The following is an 18782-nucleotide window of genomic DNA, read 5'->3' on the forward strand; positions in this document are numbered from 1 at the left end:
AAAGTCTGCGTGATTACTGCTGGGGTGTGGAGCATATAAAGTCTGCATGATTACTGCTGGGGTGTGGAGCGTACAAAGTCTGCATGATTACTGCTGGGGTGTGGAGCGTACAAAGTCTGGGTGATTACTGCTGGGGTGTGGAGTGTACAAAGTATGTGTAATTACTGCTGGGGTGTAGAGTGCACAAAGTATGCATAATTACTGCTGGGGTGTTGAGTGCACAAAGTATGTGTAATTACTGCTGGGGTGTTGAGTGAACAAAGTATGCATAATTACTGCTGGGGTGTTGAGTGCACAAAGTATGTATAATTACTGCTGGGGTGTTGAGTGCACAAAGTATGTGTAATTACTGCTTTGGTGTGGAGTGAACAAAGTCTGCGTAATGACTGCTTTGGTGTGGAGTGTACAAAGTATGCGTAATTACTGCTGGGGTGTGGAGTGCACAAAGTATGCGTAATTACTGCTGGGGTGTGGAGTGCACAAAGTATTTGTAATTACTGCTGGGGTGTGGAGCGTACAAAGTATGCGTAATTACTGCTGGGGTGTGAAGCGTACAAAGTATGCGTAATTACTGCTGGGGTGTGGTTGAAACAAAAACATTGATTTTTAAACACACACACACACACACACCACAGCTGCCAACCTTCCAGACCCAAAATGAGACATCCTGTCAAGGAACAGGTTCGGGAGGGGTGTGTGGCGTGAATCAATAAATGAAAACTGTCCCTTATACTGTGAAGTAAAGCACTGATGCCCTTTTTGACTCACTTGTGTAAACAAAGTGAGCCTATGTTTTAACCCGGTGTTCGGTTGTCTGTGTGTGTGTGTGTGTGTCCGTGGTAAACTTTAACATTGACATTTTCTCTGCAAATACTTCGTCAGTTGACACCAAATTAGGCATAAAAATAGGAAAAATTCAGTTCTTTCCAGTCATCTTGTTTAAAACAATATTGCACCTCTGGGATGAGCACAAAAAAAAAGAAAAGAAAAAAAAAGAAGCCTAATTATATGCAAACTGCATTTACTGTTATATTTATATTTTTTGCATTCTCTAAACTTGGCACTTTGATCTGATATTCTGACACAACAACAAGCGCAGTCATTATTATCATTTTTTGTTCAAACAGGAACTTCTTTTGCTAAGCATGGAAGTTTTATTTATTTTGCAAACGTTTTGGTGCAGATAGTAAAAAAAAGGGAAATTACTCTGTAATTAATGCTAGGGGACTTAACTTGCTTTAAACTGATCTTTCTCATCTTAAACATTACATTTTGAAATTATATTCAATACATAAAAAGCTTGGATTTAAAAAAAAAAAAAACACGTGTATCACAAGTGAGTCTTGAAGGCCTTGCCTCTCTTGTTCTTTGTTGATTGGCTGACCACATCACATTGACTTGCGCTGCTAGACCCCATGTTGGTGAAACAGCAACTGGCACCTTGCAAGAGCACAGCACCTGTTTTCCAGCTGACAAACTTGGACTGGTGTACGGACCCCCAGCAAGCGGATTCAGTTTTTCATTTTGCTGTTGCTGTTGTTGAAATTCGGGGGAAAAAAAAAAAAAAAAAAAGCAGAAAATCGGTATTTCGGAATCAGTGCAAAATTTCGAAATAATTCCTAAAAATTAGGAAATGGTTGGCAGCTATGTGTCACACACACACACACACACACACACACACCACACAAACAACAACAACCAACCTTCACCTGAGTTACCTGTAAGCTCTGAGGTTTGACGGAGACAGGGTTGGGGGCGGGTTTGCCGGAGGTGACGTTTCGTAGAACCTCCAGCCAGGCAGCCACCTCCATCTTGGTTCCACAGGTGACCACCAGCTTGTCGATCATAGGACCTGGACACACACACACACACACATCCATTGGCCATCATTCAAGGCTTGTGATCTTCTTCTTCTTCTTCTGCGTTCACTCGTATGCACACGAGTGGGCTTTTACGTGTATGACCGTTTTTACCCCACCATGTAGGCAGCCATACTCCGTTTTCGGGGGTGTGCATGCTGGGTATGTTCTTGTTTCCATAACCCACCGAACGCTGACATAGATTACAGGATCTTTAACGTGCGTATTTGATCTTCTGCTTGCATATACACACGAAGGGGGTTCAGGCACTAGCAGGTCTGCACATATGTTGACCTGGGAGATCGGAAAAATCTCCACCCTATACCCACCAGGCGCCGTCACTGTGATTCGAACCCGGGACCCTCAGATTGACAGTCCAACGCTTTAACCACTCGGCTATTGCGCCCGTCAAGGCTTGTGATCAATTCAGAAATCTTTTTAAACCCTTCCAGCTTCAACGCCAAGTCAATTTACAGTGAAAAATTCCCTTGTGCTATAAACACGGAAAAGATGGCTGGGGATTCCCCCCTGTGATGTGCAGAAAATATGGCCTGTCCTACCACCGAACATTAAGAGCAGTAGGTTCATGGATAACAAACCCATGATCTGGTCAGCTTTCACTGACATGTCCTCTACCTAGCTTGTGCATAAATGCCAGTTTGGTGGTGAAAGGGGTAAAAGGAGTCAATGAAGGTACAGTAAGTAAAAAAAAAAAAAAAAAAAAATATATATATATATATATATATACACATATATAGGAAAAAAAAATGTAGGACATGTCAGAAAAACCAAGATGGCTGCCTGAAAAAACAGGACACGGTGCCTCTGTCAACAAAAGGGGGGGGGGTAACTTCCCCCCCCCATCACACCCCCTTTCTCAGTCGTCTCCCCTGGTGCACTTTTCCTGCCATCACTGTTCAGCTATCAGGCCTGCCAACTGTCAGTGTCAGTGCCGCTCAGTGTGTGGGCGTAGGGGGTGGAGGGGGATGTGAGGGGTGGCGGGTGGGGTGGTGGTGGTGGTGGTGGTGTACACTGGCTGCTTCCTGACAGGCAAGGGGTGGTGGGAGAGAATGCAGGAAGGGGGTGTGGGGAGAGAGAGAGAGAGAGGGGGTACATAACATGAAGCTCACCCCCTCTACCTCCCACACCTTGCCCCTGTGCCTGGATCAGAGTAGTCCAATGTCTGATGGACCCTACCATGTTGCCTCATCATTTAGACGGGCGCCATAACCGAATGGTTAAAGCGTCAGACTTTCGATCTGAGGGTCCCGGGTTCGAATCACGGTGACGGCGCCTGGTGGGTAAAGGGTGGAGATTTTTACTGATCTCCCAGGTCAACATATGTGCAGACCTGCTAGTGCCTGAACCCCTTTCGTGTGTATACGGCAAGCATAAGATCAAATACGCACGTTAAAGATCCTGTCAGCGTTCGGTGGGTTATGGAAACAAGAACATACCAAGCATCCACACCCCTGAAAGCGGAGTATGGCTGCCTACATGGCGGGGTAAAAACAGTCATACACGTAAAATACGAGTGAACGTGGGAGTTGAAGCCCATGAACGCAGAAGAAGAAGAAGAGCCTCATCATTTGTAAGGGTTAGTACTTTTAGAAAAAAGAAGAAGAAAAAAAGTGATTTCAAATCAAATCGAATTATGGTACTCAGAGCCTTGCCGACCACTAAGGCCACCTCAAGGCTATCGCCACATTAGCACCTACTTCTTCAAGTAAAAAGTATTTGAAGTTAGGTAATGGAAATTCAAAACATCGAGTTATCCCTTGTCAAAGCACAAAAGTTTCCTGCCTTCATGTTTCAGCTTGTATAGAGATAGATCTGCTCTTCGCGTTTGAGAAGTACTCTTGTCTTCGACAACCATGAAAAGCAGTGGGTCAGGTCAAAATGTAAGCTTTGCGGACACACACAGATCAAAGAAATTCAATCTGACTGGTTGCTTTCAACAGAGAAATATGACTACAAGTGCTATTATCAGCTTGTAGCATCATAACAGTGCAACTCCATAGATTAATAAAAAAAATTTCCAGATAGACCCGTTTTGCATCAGTTTGACATGGTGCAGTATATGACACCTTAACTCTTTCCATACGAACGGCGAAAGAGACGACGTTAACAGCGTTTCAGCCCAATTACCATCATCAAAATATTGCAAACGGAAGGCTCTTATACTGAAGACGTGAAGGTTGACAAAGAATACCCCAATTCTGACGACGGAAGCTAAAGGTTGGGTCATTCAGACACCCACTGGACATCCGAGGGGTCTGTGTAGAGGAGAAGAGAGGACTGGCCGTACTGAGTGAGTTAAGTGCTACTGTCAGCTTAGAGAACATTGTAAAGGTACACCTCCACAGATTAAAAAAAAAAAAAAAAAAAAATCGTAAATTTCCTAATCTTGATCCAGAATAGTCATACAAAGCGTTGTGTGAAGCTCAGTCCCATTGGGGAACAATGGACAGACAGCTGGGTTCTTGTTCTTGTTGCTTGCAGTCCAGCTGACTGCACAGGGCCGTATCAGGACTGTCAAACCATACCAATGCTCAACCACGTCAACACAAAACTGCCATATCTACAAAAAAAAACCCCACCCAAAAACAAAAAACAAACAAACAAATAAAAAAACCACCAAGACAAACCCATAAATCACATTTCATGACACAGTATCACAACTATTTAGCTCCTTATGGCAAATAAGACCAGGCCATGCTGAGGACGCCAGCCATTCTGCTTAATTTATCATCCCCAGATTACAAAAAAAAAAATCGCAAAAAAGGAAAACACAATACTTCATAAAAAAAACAACCCCCCCCCCCCCCCAAAAAAAAAAAACATAAAAAAAAGGCCATATAGGCAAATAACACCGCAAGAATGGGCATCTAGTGCCCATCCCAGTGTTTACATCTTACTACCTAATCACCAGAGCAAAACAGCACAGATACATATATATATGATAGTCAGTCGTGTCTGACTATGACCATCAGAACAGCAGAGGAGGCAACTGCTGTTCCGACTATTTGGGCTAGAATTTGATTATAGTGGAGAGTGTCTTGCCAAGTTACATCCCCACTCTCGGCCAAGAGGGTTTTAGGACAGTTGGCGTTGGGGATGGTTCCCAAAGGCCAACTAGCCCACAAGCACTAAGAGCCAGTGCAATTTTGCCTCCTAGTGAGTCATAGTCCTTCACAAAAGACTAAGCTGTAAATGGTTTCCCATTGACAGCACAGACAGTACACCACAGACTGTGGAAATGAGAAGAAAAAAAAAGTGTCAAGGCTCGCTTGGGAAAAAGAAAGGGGGAATGGACTGGGAAGGCAGAAAAAGGAGACAAACAGTGAAGGAAAGAATAAAGGCAGAAACAAAGAGAGTGATAGGAAAGAGGAAATTTTCAGCACAGAATTTCCAGAAGGTGGGGGATGATAATTACACTGAAAGACCCCCGGCATCCCCCCATGTGGGGATGGGGGTGGGTGGGAGTGGGGTGGGGGAGTAGGGGGGCAAGGGGGGAGGGTGGCAGAGAGTCAAGTCGATGGATGCCAGCAGACTTCTATCGACAAACAAAACATCGAAATCATGCATGGCAAATGAAAAAGGCACTGAGGAAAAAAACATAAGCTGAAAATAACAATACTGGAAAAAAACAGAAAAAGAAAAAAAGTATTTCACTTATGTTGAATTCTGTCCACAAAATGCACACACACTCACACACACACACAAAATACCCATAACACACAAATCCAAGCGTGTGCATGATAACCACAAATTCTAAAAACCACAAAATATATAAACCATCTGCCATTACATACCTGAGATTTCAAAACCGTTGGGATATTTGTCCGACTCTTCACACTTGCTCACTGCCATGCCACTCAGAGGTAACTTGCCCTGTGTATGAAACACACACACACACACACACACACACACACACACACACACCACACACACACACACACACCAGACACACACACACAACACACACACACACTCACACACACACCATACACACACATACGCACATACACACACACCAGACACACACACACCCACACTCACACCAGACACACACACACACAACCACACACACACCAGACACACACACGCACACACACACACACACACATACACACACACCAGACACACACACACCCACACGCATACACACACACACAACATTATTTTTTCATAGCTTCAGCAACACAGTTACGCATGACAACAATGAAGTACCAAAAATGTTCTGTCTCCAGCAAAAGATGATGCCTAACAATACATGGAACAAAAACGCTGATGTGAACCCCCCCATTTGATGTATCTACAGATACAAATAAATAACAAAAAACACTGACGAAAATCCATACTTCCTGAAAGTAACAATAAAGGGAATACTAACTCAAATAGTGCTGTTGTCCCAGGCCCATGGCAATGTGAGCGTGTGTGATGGGAGAGCAGAGAGAATGGGGGTGGGTAGATGGATGGTGGTGGTGTGGTTCGAAAGGGAGAATGACCCGATTTTTTACCCCTTTTAACTTTTTTATCCAAAATTTTATTTTACAATTTTTACAAATCCATGGCATGCAGATTACAATTATGTTCCTTTTTACATGTATGTATTTTAAGTGAAAATTTCTGTCATCCCAGCTGTTTCATCATGTGTGTGTCTATGTGTTGGTGTTAGTGTGAGTGTTGGAGTGTAACAGTTGTAGTATTGATAGTATGTTACTTTGTGAGTTTTATGCATTGTGTTTTTATAATATTAATGATTCTGTTTTATGTTTCTACTGCTTTTTATTATACGCTTTCTTGTTTTACTTTAGGTACTGGATTGTAAAGCGCTTAGAGCTTGCTTATGCTTGTTTTACAGCACTATATAAAAATAAAATATTATTATTATTATCAAAAAATATTATGATTATAAAAAGATTAAAATATAATGACCATGTATACAAACAAGGACTCCAGATTATTCATTCTCTCTCCCTCTCTCCAACTCCATTCTACCTACTGGAGATGTCAATCCATATTAATTACAAGATTTAGACTTGCTATATCGGAAATAAACACCCACAGGTACCTATATAAAAGTGTACACAATTCTGATCTCTTTTGTCCATTGTGTAAAGAGTCGATAGAAGATGAAGTACACTTTGTTTTGAAATGCCCCGTTTTATGTGTTCTTTGTGAAAAATTTATCCCAAAGAAATATTATATATATCCATGTTCATTTCGATTTAATCTGCTGATGGCATCTACAGATGACGGACTTATACGTAATTTGGCCCTATATTTATTTAAAGCTTTTCACTTAAGAGATATAATTATGTCATGATTAATTCCTATAGTTCTGGTGACATACACAAATGCTGTTATCGCCCCTCGTTCATATGGAGCTTTGGCCTTAATGAATAAACCATCTGAATCTGAATCATTCTACCTACCGTCCTACCCCTCAGTTATTACCCCCTCAGCCCATTTCCCTCACACTTGCATGCATCTCATTTGGAAAAAAAAAAAATCAAGTTGGAACAGTGTGTATGTGCTTGTGTGTGTGTGTGTGTTGTGTGTTGTGTGTGTGTGTGTGTGTGTGTGTGTGCATGCCTGCATGTGCGCATGCATGTGCGCGTGTGTTATTATCACCCCGTCATATATCCAAAGGACTATAATCATTATTGTCCTATCATGTATGCCAAAGGTTGTTATATTAATACCATCCCATTACATATCTTAAGGTTGTGTTGTTGTTTTTCATTTTAAAAATCTTATTACAAACACTCATGTTTATCATTATCTAATTACATCCCCCAATAGTTACCAATTACATTATCTCATTTCATACCCCAATAGGCCCAAGGGTTATTATTACAGTTATCCCATGACATACCCTAAGGGCTGTCACTGTCATCCTATGACATACCCTAAGGGTTGCCACTAAGGGCTGTCACTGTCATCCTATGACATACCCTAAGGGGTTGTCACTGTCATCCTATGACATACCCTAAGGGTTGTCACTTTCATCCCATGACATACCCTAAGGGTTGTCACTGTCATCCTATGACATACCCTAAGGGTTGTCACTGTCATCCTATGACATACCCTAAGGGTTGTCACTGTCATCCTATGACATACCCTAAGGGTTGTCACTTTCATCCCATGACATACATACCCTAGGGGTTGTCACTTTCATCCCATGACATACCCTAAGGGGTTGTCACTGTCATCCTATGACATACCCTAAGGGTTGTCACTGTCATCCTATGACATACCGTAAGGGTTGTCACTGTCATCCTATGACATACCCTAAGGTCTGCCACTTTCATCCTATGACATACCCTAAGGGTTGTCACTGTCATCCTATGACATACCCCAAGGGTTGTCACTGTCATCCTATGACATACCCTACGGGGTTGTCACTGTCATCCTATGGCATACCCTAAGGGTTGCCACTTTCATCCCATGACATACCCTAAGGGTTGTCACTGTCATCCCATGACATACCCTAAGGTCTGCCACTTTCATCCTATGACATACCCTAAGGGGTTGTCACTGTCATCCTATGGCATACCCTAAGGGTTGCCACTTTCATCCCATGACATATCCTAAGGGTTGTCACTGTCATCCTATGACATACCCTAAGGGTTGTCACTTTCATCCTATGACATACCCTAAGGGTTGCCACTTTTATCCTATGACATACCGTAAGGGTTTTATCCTATGACATACCCTAAGGGTTGTCACTGTCATCCCATGACATACCCTAAGGGTTGTCACTGTCATCCCATGACATACCCTAAGGGTTGTCACTGTCATCCTATGACATACCCTAAGGGTTGTCACTGTCATCCTATGACATACCCTAAGGGTTGCCACTGTCATCCTATGACATACCCTAAGGGTTGTCACTTTCATCCTATGACATACCCTAAGGGTTGTCGCTTTTATCCTATGACATACCCTAAGGGTTGCCACTGTTATCCCACGACATACCCTAACGGTTGTCACTGTCATCCTATGACATACCCTAAGGGTTGTCACTGTCATCCTATGACATACCCTAAGGGTTGTCACTTTCATCCTATGACATACCCTAAGGGTTGTCACTGTCATCCTATGACATACCCTAAGGGTTGTCGCTTTTATCCTATGACATACCCTAAGGGTTGTCACTTTCATCCTATGACATACCCTAAGGGTTGTCGCTTTTATCCTATGACATACCCTAAGGGTTGCCACTGTTATCCCATGACATACCCTAACGGTTGTCACTTTCATCCTATGACATACCCTAAGGGGTTGTCACTGTCATCCTATTGGCTGTCCAATGGCGTCCCTTAGTTAACTCTCTCCATACGAACGGCGAAAGAGACGACGTCAACAGCGTTTCACCCCCAATTACCACCATCAAAATATTGCAAGCGGAAGGCTCTTATACTGAAGAGGTGAATGCTGACAAAGAATACCACAATTCTGACGACAGAAGCTAAAGGTTGGGTCATTGAGACACCCACTGGACATCCGAAGGGTCTGTGTAAAGGAGAAGACAGGGCTGGCCGTACTGAGTGAGTTAAAGAGTTCTCTTCACTGTCACCCCTGTGACGCCTCAATCCCATGAGGCCCTAGCCGAGCACCCACCCACCTCGTACTGATAGCTGGAGAGACGGGGGCTCATGGACAGCATGACCAGGGAGTTGGAGAAGAGGACAAAGATGCGCTCGTACTTCTCCCCGGTCTGCGTGTGCACCTTCACCTGGGACAGGTGGGTCACCTCCCCTAGCTGCTGGATCTCCTGCAACAACGGAGGGAGAGAAGGTTAAAAACGGTTAGGGTTCAAGGTCTCGGTAGCCTTTCACACACACACACACACACACACAAGAACACTCGCACATGCACATACTACATACACACACAAACTACACATACCTACACACGCACATGCACACACACACTACACATACACACATACAAACTGACCCACAAACACACACACACATGCACACACACACAAACTAACCCACAAACACACACACTACACACACATATAAACTGACCCACAAACACACATGCACACACAGACTACACACACATACAAACTGACCCCGCCCCCCCCCACCCCCCCCCTCCCACACACACATATGCACAAACACTACACACACATACACACACAAACTACACATATACATGCACACACACTACACACATACAAACTGACCCACATACACACACAAAATACAGAAACCGAAGAGAAACACCCAAGCAGCTTGCTCCACCCACAGTGCACACGCATGCACACAGACAGACACATGGACACACACACTCCACACACACACACACACACGCACATACACACAAACACACACACTTACCTCCCCTTCCCAGCCCCTGATATTACTCGTGAGGATTTCATATTCCATTTCTTTGCGTTTTCGGATTTCCATACATGAATTCTGAAACAAGGCAAATCACAATGCACAGCTACATTCAGCTCAACGTGGCGCACAGCAAACAGCCAAGCTTGTTCTTGTTCTTGTTCTTGTTGCTTTTTAGTCCAGCCGACCGCACAGGGCCGTATCAGGACTGTCAAACCAGACAAATGCTCAGCCGCGTCGACACAAAACTTGTCACATCTACACAAAAAAAACCCCCCACTAAGATAAGACAAACCCACAAAACAGTTCATGACACAGTATCCCAACCATTTAACTCCTTACGGCAAATAAGACTAGGCCATGCTGAGGACGCCAGCCATTCCGCTAAATTTATCCTCCCCAGATTACAAAAAAGTCATAAAAAAAGAAAAAAGTATAAAAAAAAAAAAATAAAAAAAAAGCCAAACAAAAACTACATAAAAAAGACCTTATAGGCAAATAACACTGCAGAATGGGCAGCTAGTGTCCATCTCAGTGTTTACATAATCACTACCTAATCACCAGAGCAAAACAGCAGAAATAGTACACCATAGAGAAAAAAGTGTCAAGGCTTACTTGAAAAAACCCAAAAAAACCCCAAAAAAACCCAGAAAGAGGAATGGACTGGGAAGGCAGAAAAAGGAGACAACAGTGAAGCAAGAAAGAAAAAAAAAAAAAAAAAAAAAAAAAAAGGCAGAAACAAAGAGAGCGATAGAAAAGAGGAAATTTCTAGCAAAGACTTTCCAGAAGGCAGGGTGGGGGGTATGCTACTCATACTGAAAGACCCCAGGCATCCCAACAGAGGGAACAGCCACGCTGAACACAGGGCTGACGACATGTCACATAACTGACCACAAGAAACAAAACAGATATCGAACACCTAACTCGAACAACGCATGTGAATTGTGATTGAGGATCATCACAAAGAGACCAAGGTTAGTACCAGTGACTGCCATGGCCTCATGATTAACAACTCAGAACGTCTGGATAGTGTTATGGAAGCAAAGCATGTGGCCATGCTATGTAGTCGAAAATGAAGTCATCGGAACAATTCTGATGTTGGTGTAACGTTGGAACAAAACTGCCAGCGAGCCTAACAACATACAGGCAAAATCGTAACAGTTGGCATCCCTGGAAGTCTGATGCTGGTCTGTCTGGTTGGCTTTTGGCCTTTCTCCTCAAGACTCTTTGCCTCACAACGCCGGACAAGAATCTTTTCAGGCTTGGAGAGACCTTTCTGCACTGACTGCCTCCAGGTCGAAGGAGATCCTTCAGAGGCCACAGCTTCCCAAGTGTTCAGACCGATGCCTAAGGTCTTTAGATCTCTTCTGCAAGGCCATGACCTTTATCTTTTGCAAGGTCATGACCTTTATCTTTTGCAAGGTCATGACCTTTACCTTCATCCTGATTGGCCCTTTTCATTTGCTTTCTTCAAATTTGAACATGTTCAACTTCTTTCCACAATAATAACAACTATAGCAGTGATAAATAATAGCAATAATAACAACAACAACAACAGTAATAATAATTCCAAGAACACCTGGAAAGAATGATAGAATTATCACACACAGTCCATGGAGAACTCCAGATTCATCTGGCACCGTACACTACACAGTGTACTCCCAACTCACAGCGATATCTCTGTAGACAACTATGGCTCTCTGTGTGTCTCCCCTGTCTGGATGGCTCTCCTGCAACAGAAAACACACACAAACACACATCACTCTTGTGTAATCCCTTCATGTCACGCACACCCACACACACACACACACACTCACACACATGCGCGCGCGCATGCACACACACCACACAAACACCCACACACATGCTCCCCCCTTACACCCACACAAGTGAACACACACACACACACACACAAAAACACATACACACCCTCCCCAACCCCCCCCCTCCCCCCCCACACACACAAACACCCGCACACATACACCCCCCTAACACCTCCCCCCCCCCAACCACACACACAAGTAAACATACATACCCCCCACACAAAAACACCCCCACATACACCCACACCTCCACATGTGCACCCACACACACCAACACCCACCTACATACCCCCCCCCCCCCCCCCCCCCACACACACACATATATACACCCATACCCACACACAGATGAACACACACAAACACACACAACTGAACACACACACACATTCACCCACCCACCCACACAAACACAGACCTACACCCTCCACCCACCTCCACCCCCCCCCCCCCCACATACATTCGACCCACAACCCACACAACCCCCCCCCCAATCTCCACCCCCCTCCACCTACATACATTCACCCACAACACACACACAACCACATACATACACCCACCCCCCGCTCCCCCAACCTCCATACTGCTCCCCCCCCTTCCCTCCCTCCCACCCCCCACACCCCCACCCACCCCCACACACACCCACCTCTATGTGTCTCTCCAGTTCCTTGAGGAGGCTGGGGTACCTGTCGAGGCGGGTGAAGGGCTTGGACAGGTAGGTGGTCAGGTTCTGGTTGGCCGTGCCCGCCTGGGGCGTGCCCAGCGTCTCCACACACTGCCGCAGCTCCTCCCTGCAGCACCACGCACCACGCATCACGCACCACGCATCACACACACACACAGTGTCAGAACTTCAAAACGAAAAATTAAGAAAACGCTTTCACTCAACATTTAAAAAATTTTTTTTTTTATAGATCTTTAAGGCATGGCCTGTTCTTCCAACCTGTCTTTGCTAATCTACATCCACATCAACAAAGAGTTCTCACATATTTGTATTTGTATTTCATTTTATCACAACAGATTTCTCTGTGTGAAATTCGGGGCTGCTCTCCCCTGGGAGAGTGCGTCACTACACTACAGCGCCACCCTTTTTAAAATTTTTTCCCCCCCTGCGTGCAGTTTTTATTTGTTTTTTCCATCGAAGTGGATTTTTCTACAGAACTTTGCCAGGAACAACCCTTTTGTTGCCATGGGTTCTTTTACGTGCGCTAAGTGCATGCTGCACACAGGACCTCGGTTTATCATCTCATCCGAATGACTAGCGTCCACACCACCACTCAAGGTCTAGTGGAGGGGGAGAAAATATCGGCGGCTGAGCCATGATTCGAACCAGTGTGCTCAGATTCTCTTGCTTCCAAGGCGGACACATTACCTCTAGGCCGTCACTCCACATAAAAGATGGAGAAAGGAAGAGAGAGAGAGAGAGAGAGAAGAGTGAGACAGAAATCTCCATGCACAGGGACGTTGTACAATACAGCACAAACCAGCACCCTGACCCAAGCACCCCCCCCATCCCCCCGTGTGACAAGACGTTTTACCTGCTGGTGGTGCGCAAACGCTCCATGCACAGACACACCAGGCATGGCGTGCACATCCTCTGGCTGCCTAGCAACAGGTTCACATGACTGGGCCCACCCATCAACCACAACTCCCGATGTTCACACCATCCACAGAGAGACAGAGAGAGAGAGAGAGACTGTCGTCGTTGTCTCACAGTCCTGCCATACACTTTCCGTGCGCCCTCAAAATGGGCAGCTTTCCCCAATCGTTCTGTGTGAATGTTCCTTTGCTGCTGGCTGTTTCAGTTCCACGTCACATACATGTTACTTCTCGTCATCACTTCGTTGACCGAACTACTCAACTGGTCAGTTCCATACTACACACAATTAGTAGCGGGTTACGGGTTACGACCACACTAGGCTCTCTCTTCCCAACATGGTTCTGGTTCAGTAAAATTGAAATCTAATCGTCTTTTCACTATTCCAAAGCGCCATGGCACGGTGTCTCCATCTGGCGCAGTTTCCAGAGCACAAAGTTTACAGCACCAATGAGACTATAATGATAATAATAATAATAACAAAATCTAGAAACTCCAGCAAATGCACAAACTTTGTAAAGACCCAACAAAACTGCGCAGGCATTGAGAGACTAACCCATGTTTTGTGTAAAACATTGTCATAAAACTACTAGATATAAGACAAAATTAAGAATTAACCCCCCCCCAAAAAAAAACAACAACAACAAACAAACACCAACACCACCACAGCCAGCCAAACGAGAAAGAAAAAACACACACACACACAGAAAAAACCCCCACTGACCCGCAGCACAGAAAAAAAAATTCCACCAACAACACACAACACACTGACTCCCACCTGCACTGCACTGGTTCAAAACAAACACACACGATAACAACACCCTATTCCTCCACCCAATCACTATTACACCACTCACACACACACACACACAAAAAAAAAAAACTTCACAAGATAATCTCTCCACCACCTCTTGGCCTAATCTACTCAGCCACAGACACTAAAAGTATCTATGTTACGTTAGCGTCCATGACTCATCCCAGGAAAGCATAGTATCGCAGACCAACGATGCTTGTTGTTGTTGGGATTCATGCTCTCTTCTCCTCTCCTCTCCTCTCCCCCAACTGACATGGGGCAAAGCTATGCTAAGCTAGGATAAACTAAGCTAAAAGCTAAAAAAGCAAGCCAGTGCAGAGATCAGCCTCATTCCTTGAGAGCTGCTGAAAATCTACCCCCCACGCCCCCCAATCCTTTCCACCCCTTCCATGCCAAATCCCAAACCACCTCCCTCCTTCATTCCTTCCTGCATCATCCTACTTTCGTACATTTCCCCTCTTACAATCACTGGCACCCACCGCTTCCTTTCAGTGACCCCCGCCCCCCTCCTCCTCCCCCATTCCCCTCCTGATGCAGACAAGAGCAGTGGGCAATCAGAAGAGGGAGTGGAGGGAGGATGGGGGGGGGAGGGTGAGAGGGGTTATGGCAGCTCTGGCATTCTGAAAGCTGCAGCAGCCAGAGGTGGAGGGGCAATCTCAGGTGAGTTCTGGCATACAGGTGGTGGAGGGTGGATGGTGGCTGTGGCAGTGGTGGTGGGGGTGTGAGGGAGGGTGGATGTTGTGCGTACTGTCGGGGACCCAACAGTGCACGTGTTCTTTCGCTCTCACCTTCATGGCGCGCCGCTGGACACAGATCTTGTTGTTGTTGTTGTTGTTGTTTATATTGTTGTTGTTGATGATGATGATGATGATGATGATGATGATGATGTTGTTGTTGTTTTGTTGTTGTTGTTGACATTGTTGTTGTTGATGTTGTCGTTGACGTTGTTGTTGATGCTGTTGTTCATGTTGAGGACGCTGTTGTTGTTGTTGTTGTTGATGGTGCTGATGTTGTTGTGATTAAAACAGCCAGCCAGAAAATGATTTATTTTTGACAAGTTGGGGAAGTGCAATGGTGGAGCAAAAAATAAACTATTTGAGGTGTTTGTGACAATACATCAGCTAAGCCACAACTTTACCACATAATTACATGGTGTGCCCAAGAACACAGTACTGTACTATACTTCTTCTTCTTCGTTCGTGGGCTGCAACTCCCACGTTCACTCGTATGTATATGAGTGGGCTTTTCCGTGTATGACCGTTTTTACCCCTCCATGTAGGCAGCCATACTCCGTTTTCGGGGGGGTGCTTGCTGGGTATGTTCTTGTTTCCATAACCCACCGTACGCTGACATGGATTACAGGATCTTTAACATGCGTATTTGATCTTCTGCTTGCGTATACACACGAAGGGGCTTCAGGCACTAGCAGGTCTGCACATATGTTGACCTGGGAGATCGTAAAAATCTCCACCCTTTACCCACCAGGCGCTGTTACCGAGATTCGAACCCAAGACCCTCAGATTGAAAGTCCAACGCTCTAACCACTTGGCTGTTGCGCCTGTCTACTGTACTATATACTATAGTATTCAAGTTTTAACTCTCTCAGTGCGGCCAGCCCTCTCTTCTCCTCTACACAGACCCCTCGGATGTCCAGTGGGTGTCTGAATGACCCAACCTTTAGCTTCCGTCGTCAGAATTGTGGTATTCTTTGTCAACATTCACCTCTTCAGTACAAGAGCCTTCCGCTTGCAATATTTTGATGATGGTAATTGGGGTGAATCGCTGTTAACGTCGTCTCTTTCGCCGTTCGTATGGAGAGAGTTAATGTCCAGTTTTCATTCTTGTGCTGCATTAGTGTCCAAACTGCAACGATTTAAAGCCAACAAAATCCACACCATCCCTCACACTCCTTTTCAACTTGCTACGCACAGACAAGCAGTCAGCAAGCAGTGTTCCCAAATCAAAATTCTCAAAAGCTCCGATCTGATCTGACAATGCAAGACCTGAGCGCTTCACAATTAGCATCAAAAAGCACTTTTGCTGTCAGGAAGACACCATACTCCTCCTCCTCCTCTTCCTGGCAGGAGGATCTGGGCTGTTTGCCATAGCTGCATCTTTTTCTAACCACACCAATTATTTTCGGCCAGTCCAGCATGCACACAAACATACATGTACACATGTACATTCACGCATGACTGCACGCACACCCACATACACACACACATCATGCCCCCTTCTACCTACACCATCATAATCCAACCTCTCCCCCTCCCTCCCATACACACTCCCTTGAAAAGGGTATCACAATGAATTATCACTCTTCCTTGTAAAGGGTACCACAATTATCACTCTTCCTTGAAGAGGGTACCACAATTAATTGACTCTCTTCCTTGTAAAAGGTATCACAATTATCACTCTTCCTTGTAAAGGGTACCACAATTAATTATCACTCTTCCTTGTAAAGGGTACCACAATTAACACTCTTCCTTGTAAAGGGTATCACAATTAACACTTCCTTGTAAAGGGTACCACAATTAACACTCTTCCTTGTAAAGGGTACCACAATTAACACTCTTCCTTGTAAAGGGTACCACAATTAACACTCTTCCTTGTAAAGGGTATCACAATTAACATTCTTCCTTGTAAAGGGTACCTTCCTTTTAAAGGGTACCACAATTATCACTCTTCCTTGTAAAGAGTACCACAATTATCACTCTTTATTACCACAGTTAACATCTTCTGCATGCCTGTGTGTGTGTGTGTGTGTGTGTGTGTACACGCACACACATACAGATCAAAATATGCATGTAATCCGTGTCAGCATTTGGTGGGTTATGGAAACAAGAACATAACCATATACTAAAATACTGATGATGAGGAGGATGGTGATTATGAGGAGGAAGAGGAGCAGCAGGAGGAGGAGGAGGAGGAGGAAATCCAAGTAATGTTATCACCTCACATATGGAACAGTATCCCCACCCCCCACACCCACAACCCTTCAATAAAGAAACTCCCCTCACATCTATCCACCCACCCACCAACACCCCCCCCCTCCCCCCCCCTCCCCCTCCCTCAGACATCACCCTGTAAGACTGTTGGCAGAGGGGGGAAGGGGTGGGGAGTGGAAGGGGGGAGGGGGTGGGGGAGATGGAGGAGAATTGGGGGGTGGGGGGTGGGGGGGTGAGGGGAGAGAGGAGGGACAAGAAAGAACCACAGTGTGTACTTACATACCATCATGGTACAGGGAAGGAGGGGTGGAGGGGGGGGGGGGGGAGGGGGCATTGTGCCAAGACAGTTCCTGCTTAATGAGCCCCACCCCCTTTCACCACATCAACCACCACCACCACCACCCCTCTTCCTCATTCCATTCTCCACCCCCCCCCTCCAACCCCTCTCCCCCCACCTCCTCTCCACATGATCTCTGATGGGCACAGCAACAGTGAGGGTCAGAGGTTAGGACTATACCCACACACTGAAAGGCTTGTTTTTTTTTTTCCCCATGAGGTCAGTCAGGACTATTGGAAGGCTTCAGTCAGTACAGGCTTGCTTCAATGAGGTCAGGACTACTGAAAGGTTTCAGTTAGTGAAGGCTTGCTTCCAAGAGGTCAGGACTACTGTAGGGTTCAGTCAGTGTAGGCTTGCTTCAATGAGGTCAGAATTACTGTAGGCTTCAGTCAAAGTAGGCTTGCTTCCATGAGGTCAGGACTACTGGAAGGCTTCAGTCAGTGAAGGCTTGCTTCCATGAGGTCAGGACTACTGTAGGCTTAAGCCAGTAAAGGCTTGCTTCTGTAGGGTTCAGTCAGTGAAGGCTTGCTTCCATGAGGTCAGAACTACTGTAGGCTAAAGCCAGTAAAGGCTTGCTTCCATGAGGTCAGGACTACTGGAAGGCTTCAGTCAGTACAGGCTTGCTTCAATGAAGTCAGGACTACTGGAAGACTTCAGTTAGTGAAGGCTTGCTTCCATGAGGTCAGGACTATTGGAAGGCTTCAGTCAGTACAGGCTTGCTTCAATGAGGTCAGGACTACTGGAAGGCTTCAGTCAGTGAAGGCTTGCTTCCATGAGGTCAGGACTACTGGAAGGCTTCAGTCAGTGAAGGCTTGCTTCCATGAGGTCAGGACTACTGTAGGCTTAAGCCAGTAAAGGCTTGCTTCTGTAGGGTTCAGTCAGTGAAGGCTTGCTTCCATGAGGTCAGAACTACTGTAGGCTTAAGCCAGTAAAGGCTTGCTTCCATGAGGTCAGGACTACTGGAAGGCTTCAGTCAGTACAGGCTTGCTTCAATGAAGTCAGGACTACTGGAAGACTTCAGTTAGTGAAGGCTTGCTTCCA

At 45.3% G+C, this 18782-nt stretch overlaps 1 protein-coding gene across 1 annotated transcript in view; it reads right to left on the reverse strand.

Annotated features, from left to right (window-relative positions):
• Positions 1-18782, reverse strand: part of LOC143275439 (rho guanine nucleotide exchange factor 7-like) — a 102720-nt gene that overhangs the window by 42865 nt on the left and 41073 nt on the right. The window contains exons 8-13 of the mRNA XM_076579538.1: positions 12692-12836; positions 11896-11955; positions 10223-10303; positions 9496-9645; positions 5675-5753; positions 1719-1852 (exon numbers count right to left, since the gene is read on the reverse strand). Coding sequence (XP_076435653.1) covers positions 1719-1852; positions 5675-5753; positions 9496-9645; positions 10223-10303; positions 11896-11955; positions 12692-12836 — 649 coding nt within the window. The remainder of the gene's footprint in view (positions 1-1718; positions 1853-5674; positions 5754-9495; positions 9646-10222; positions 10304-11895; positions 11956-12691; positions 12837-18782) is intronic.

The sequence above is a fragment of the Babylonia areolata genome, chromosome 30 (genome assembly GCF_041734735.1).
Source record: "Babylonia areolata isolate BAREFJ2019XMU chromosome 30, ASM4173473v1, whole genome shotgun sequence".
NCBI classification, from domain to species: domain Eukaryota; kingdom Metazoa; phylum Mollusca; class Gastropoda; order Neogastropoda; family Buccinidae; genus Babylonia; species Babylonia areolata.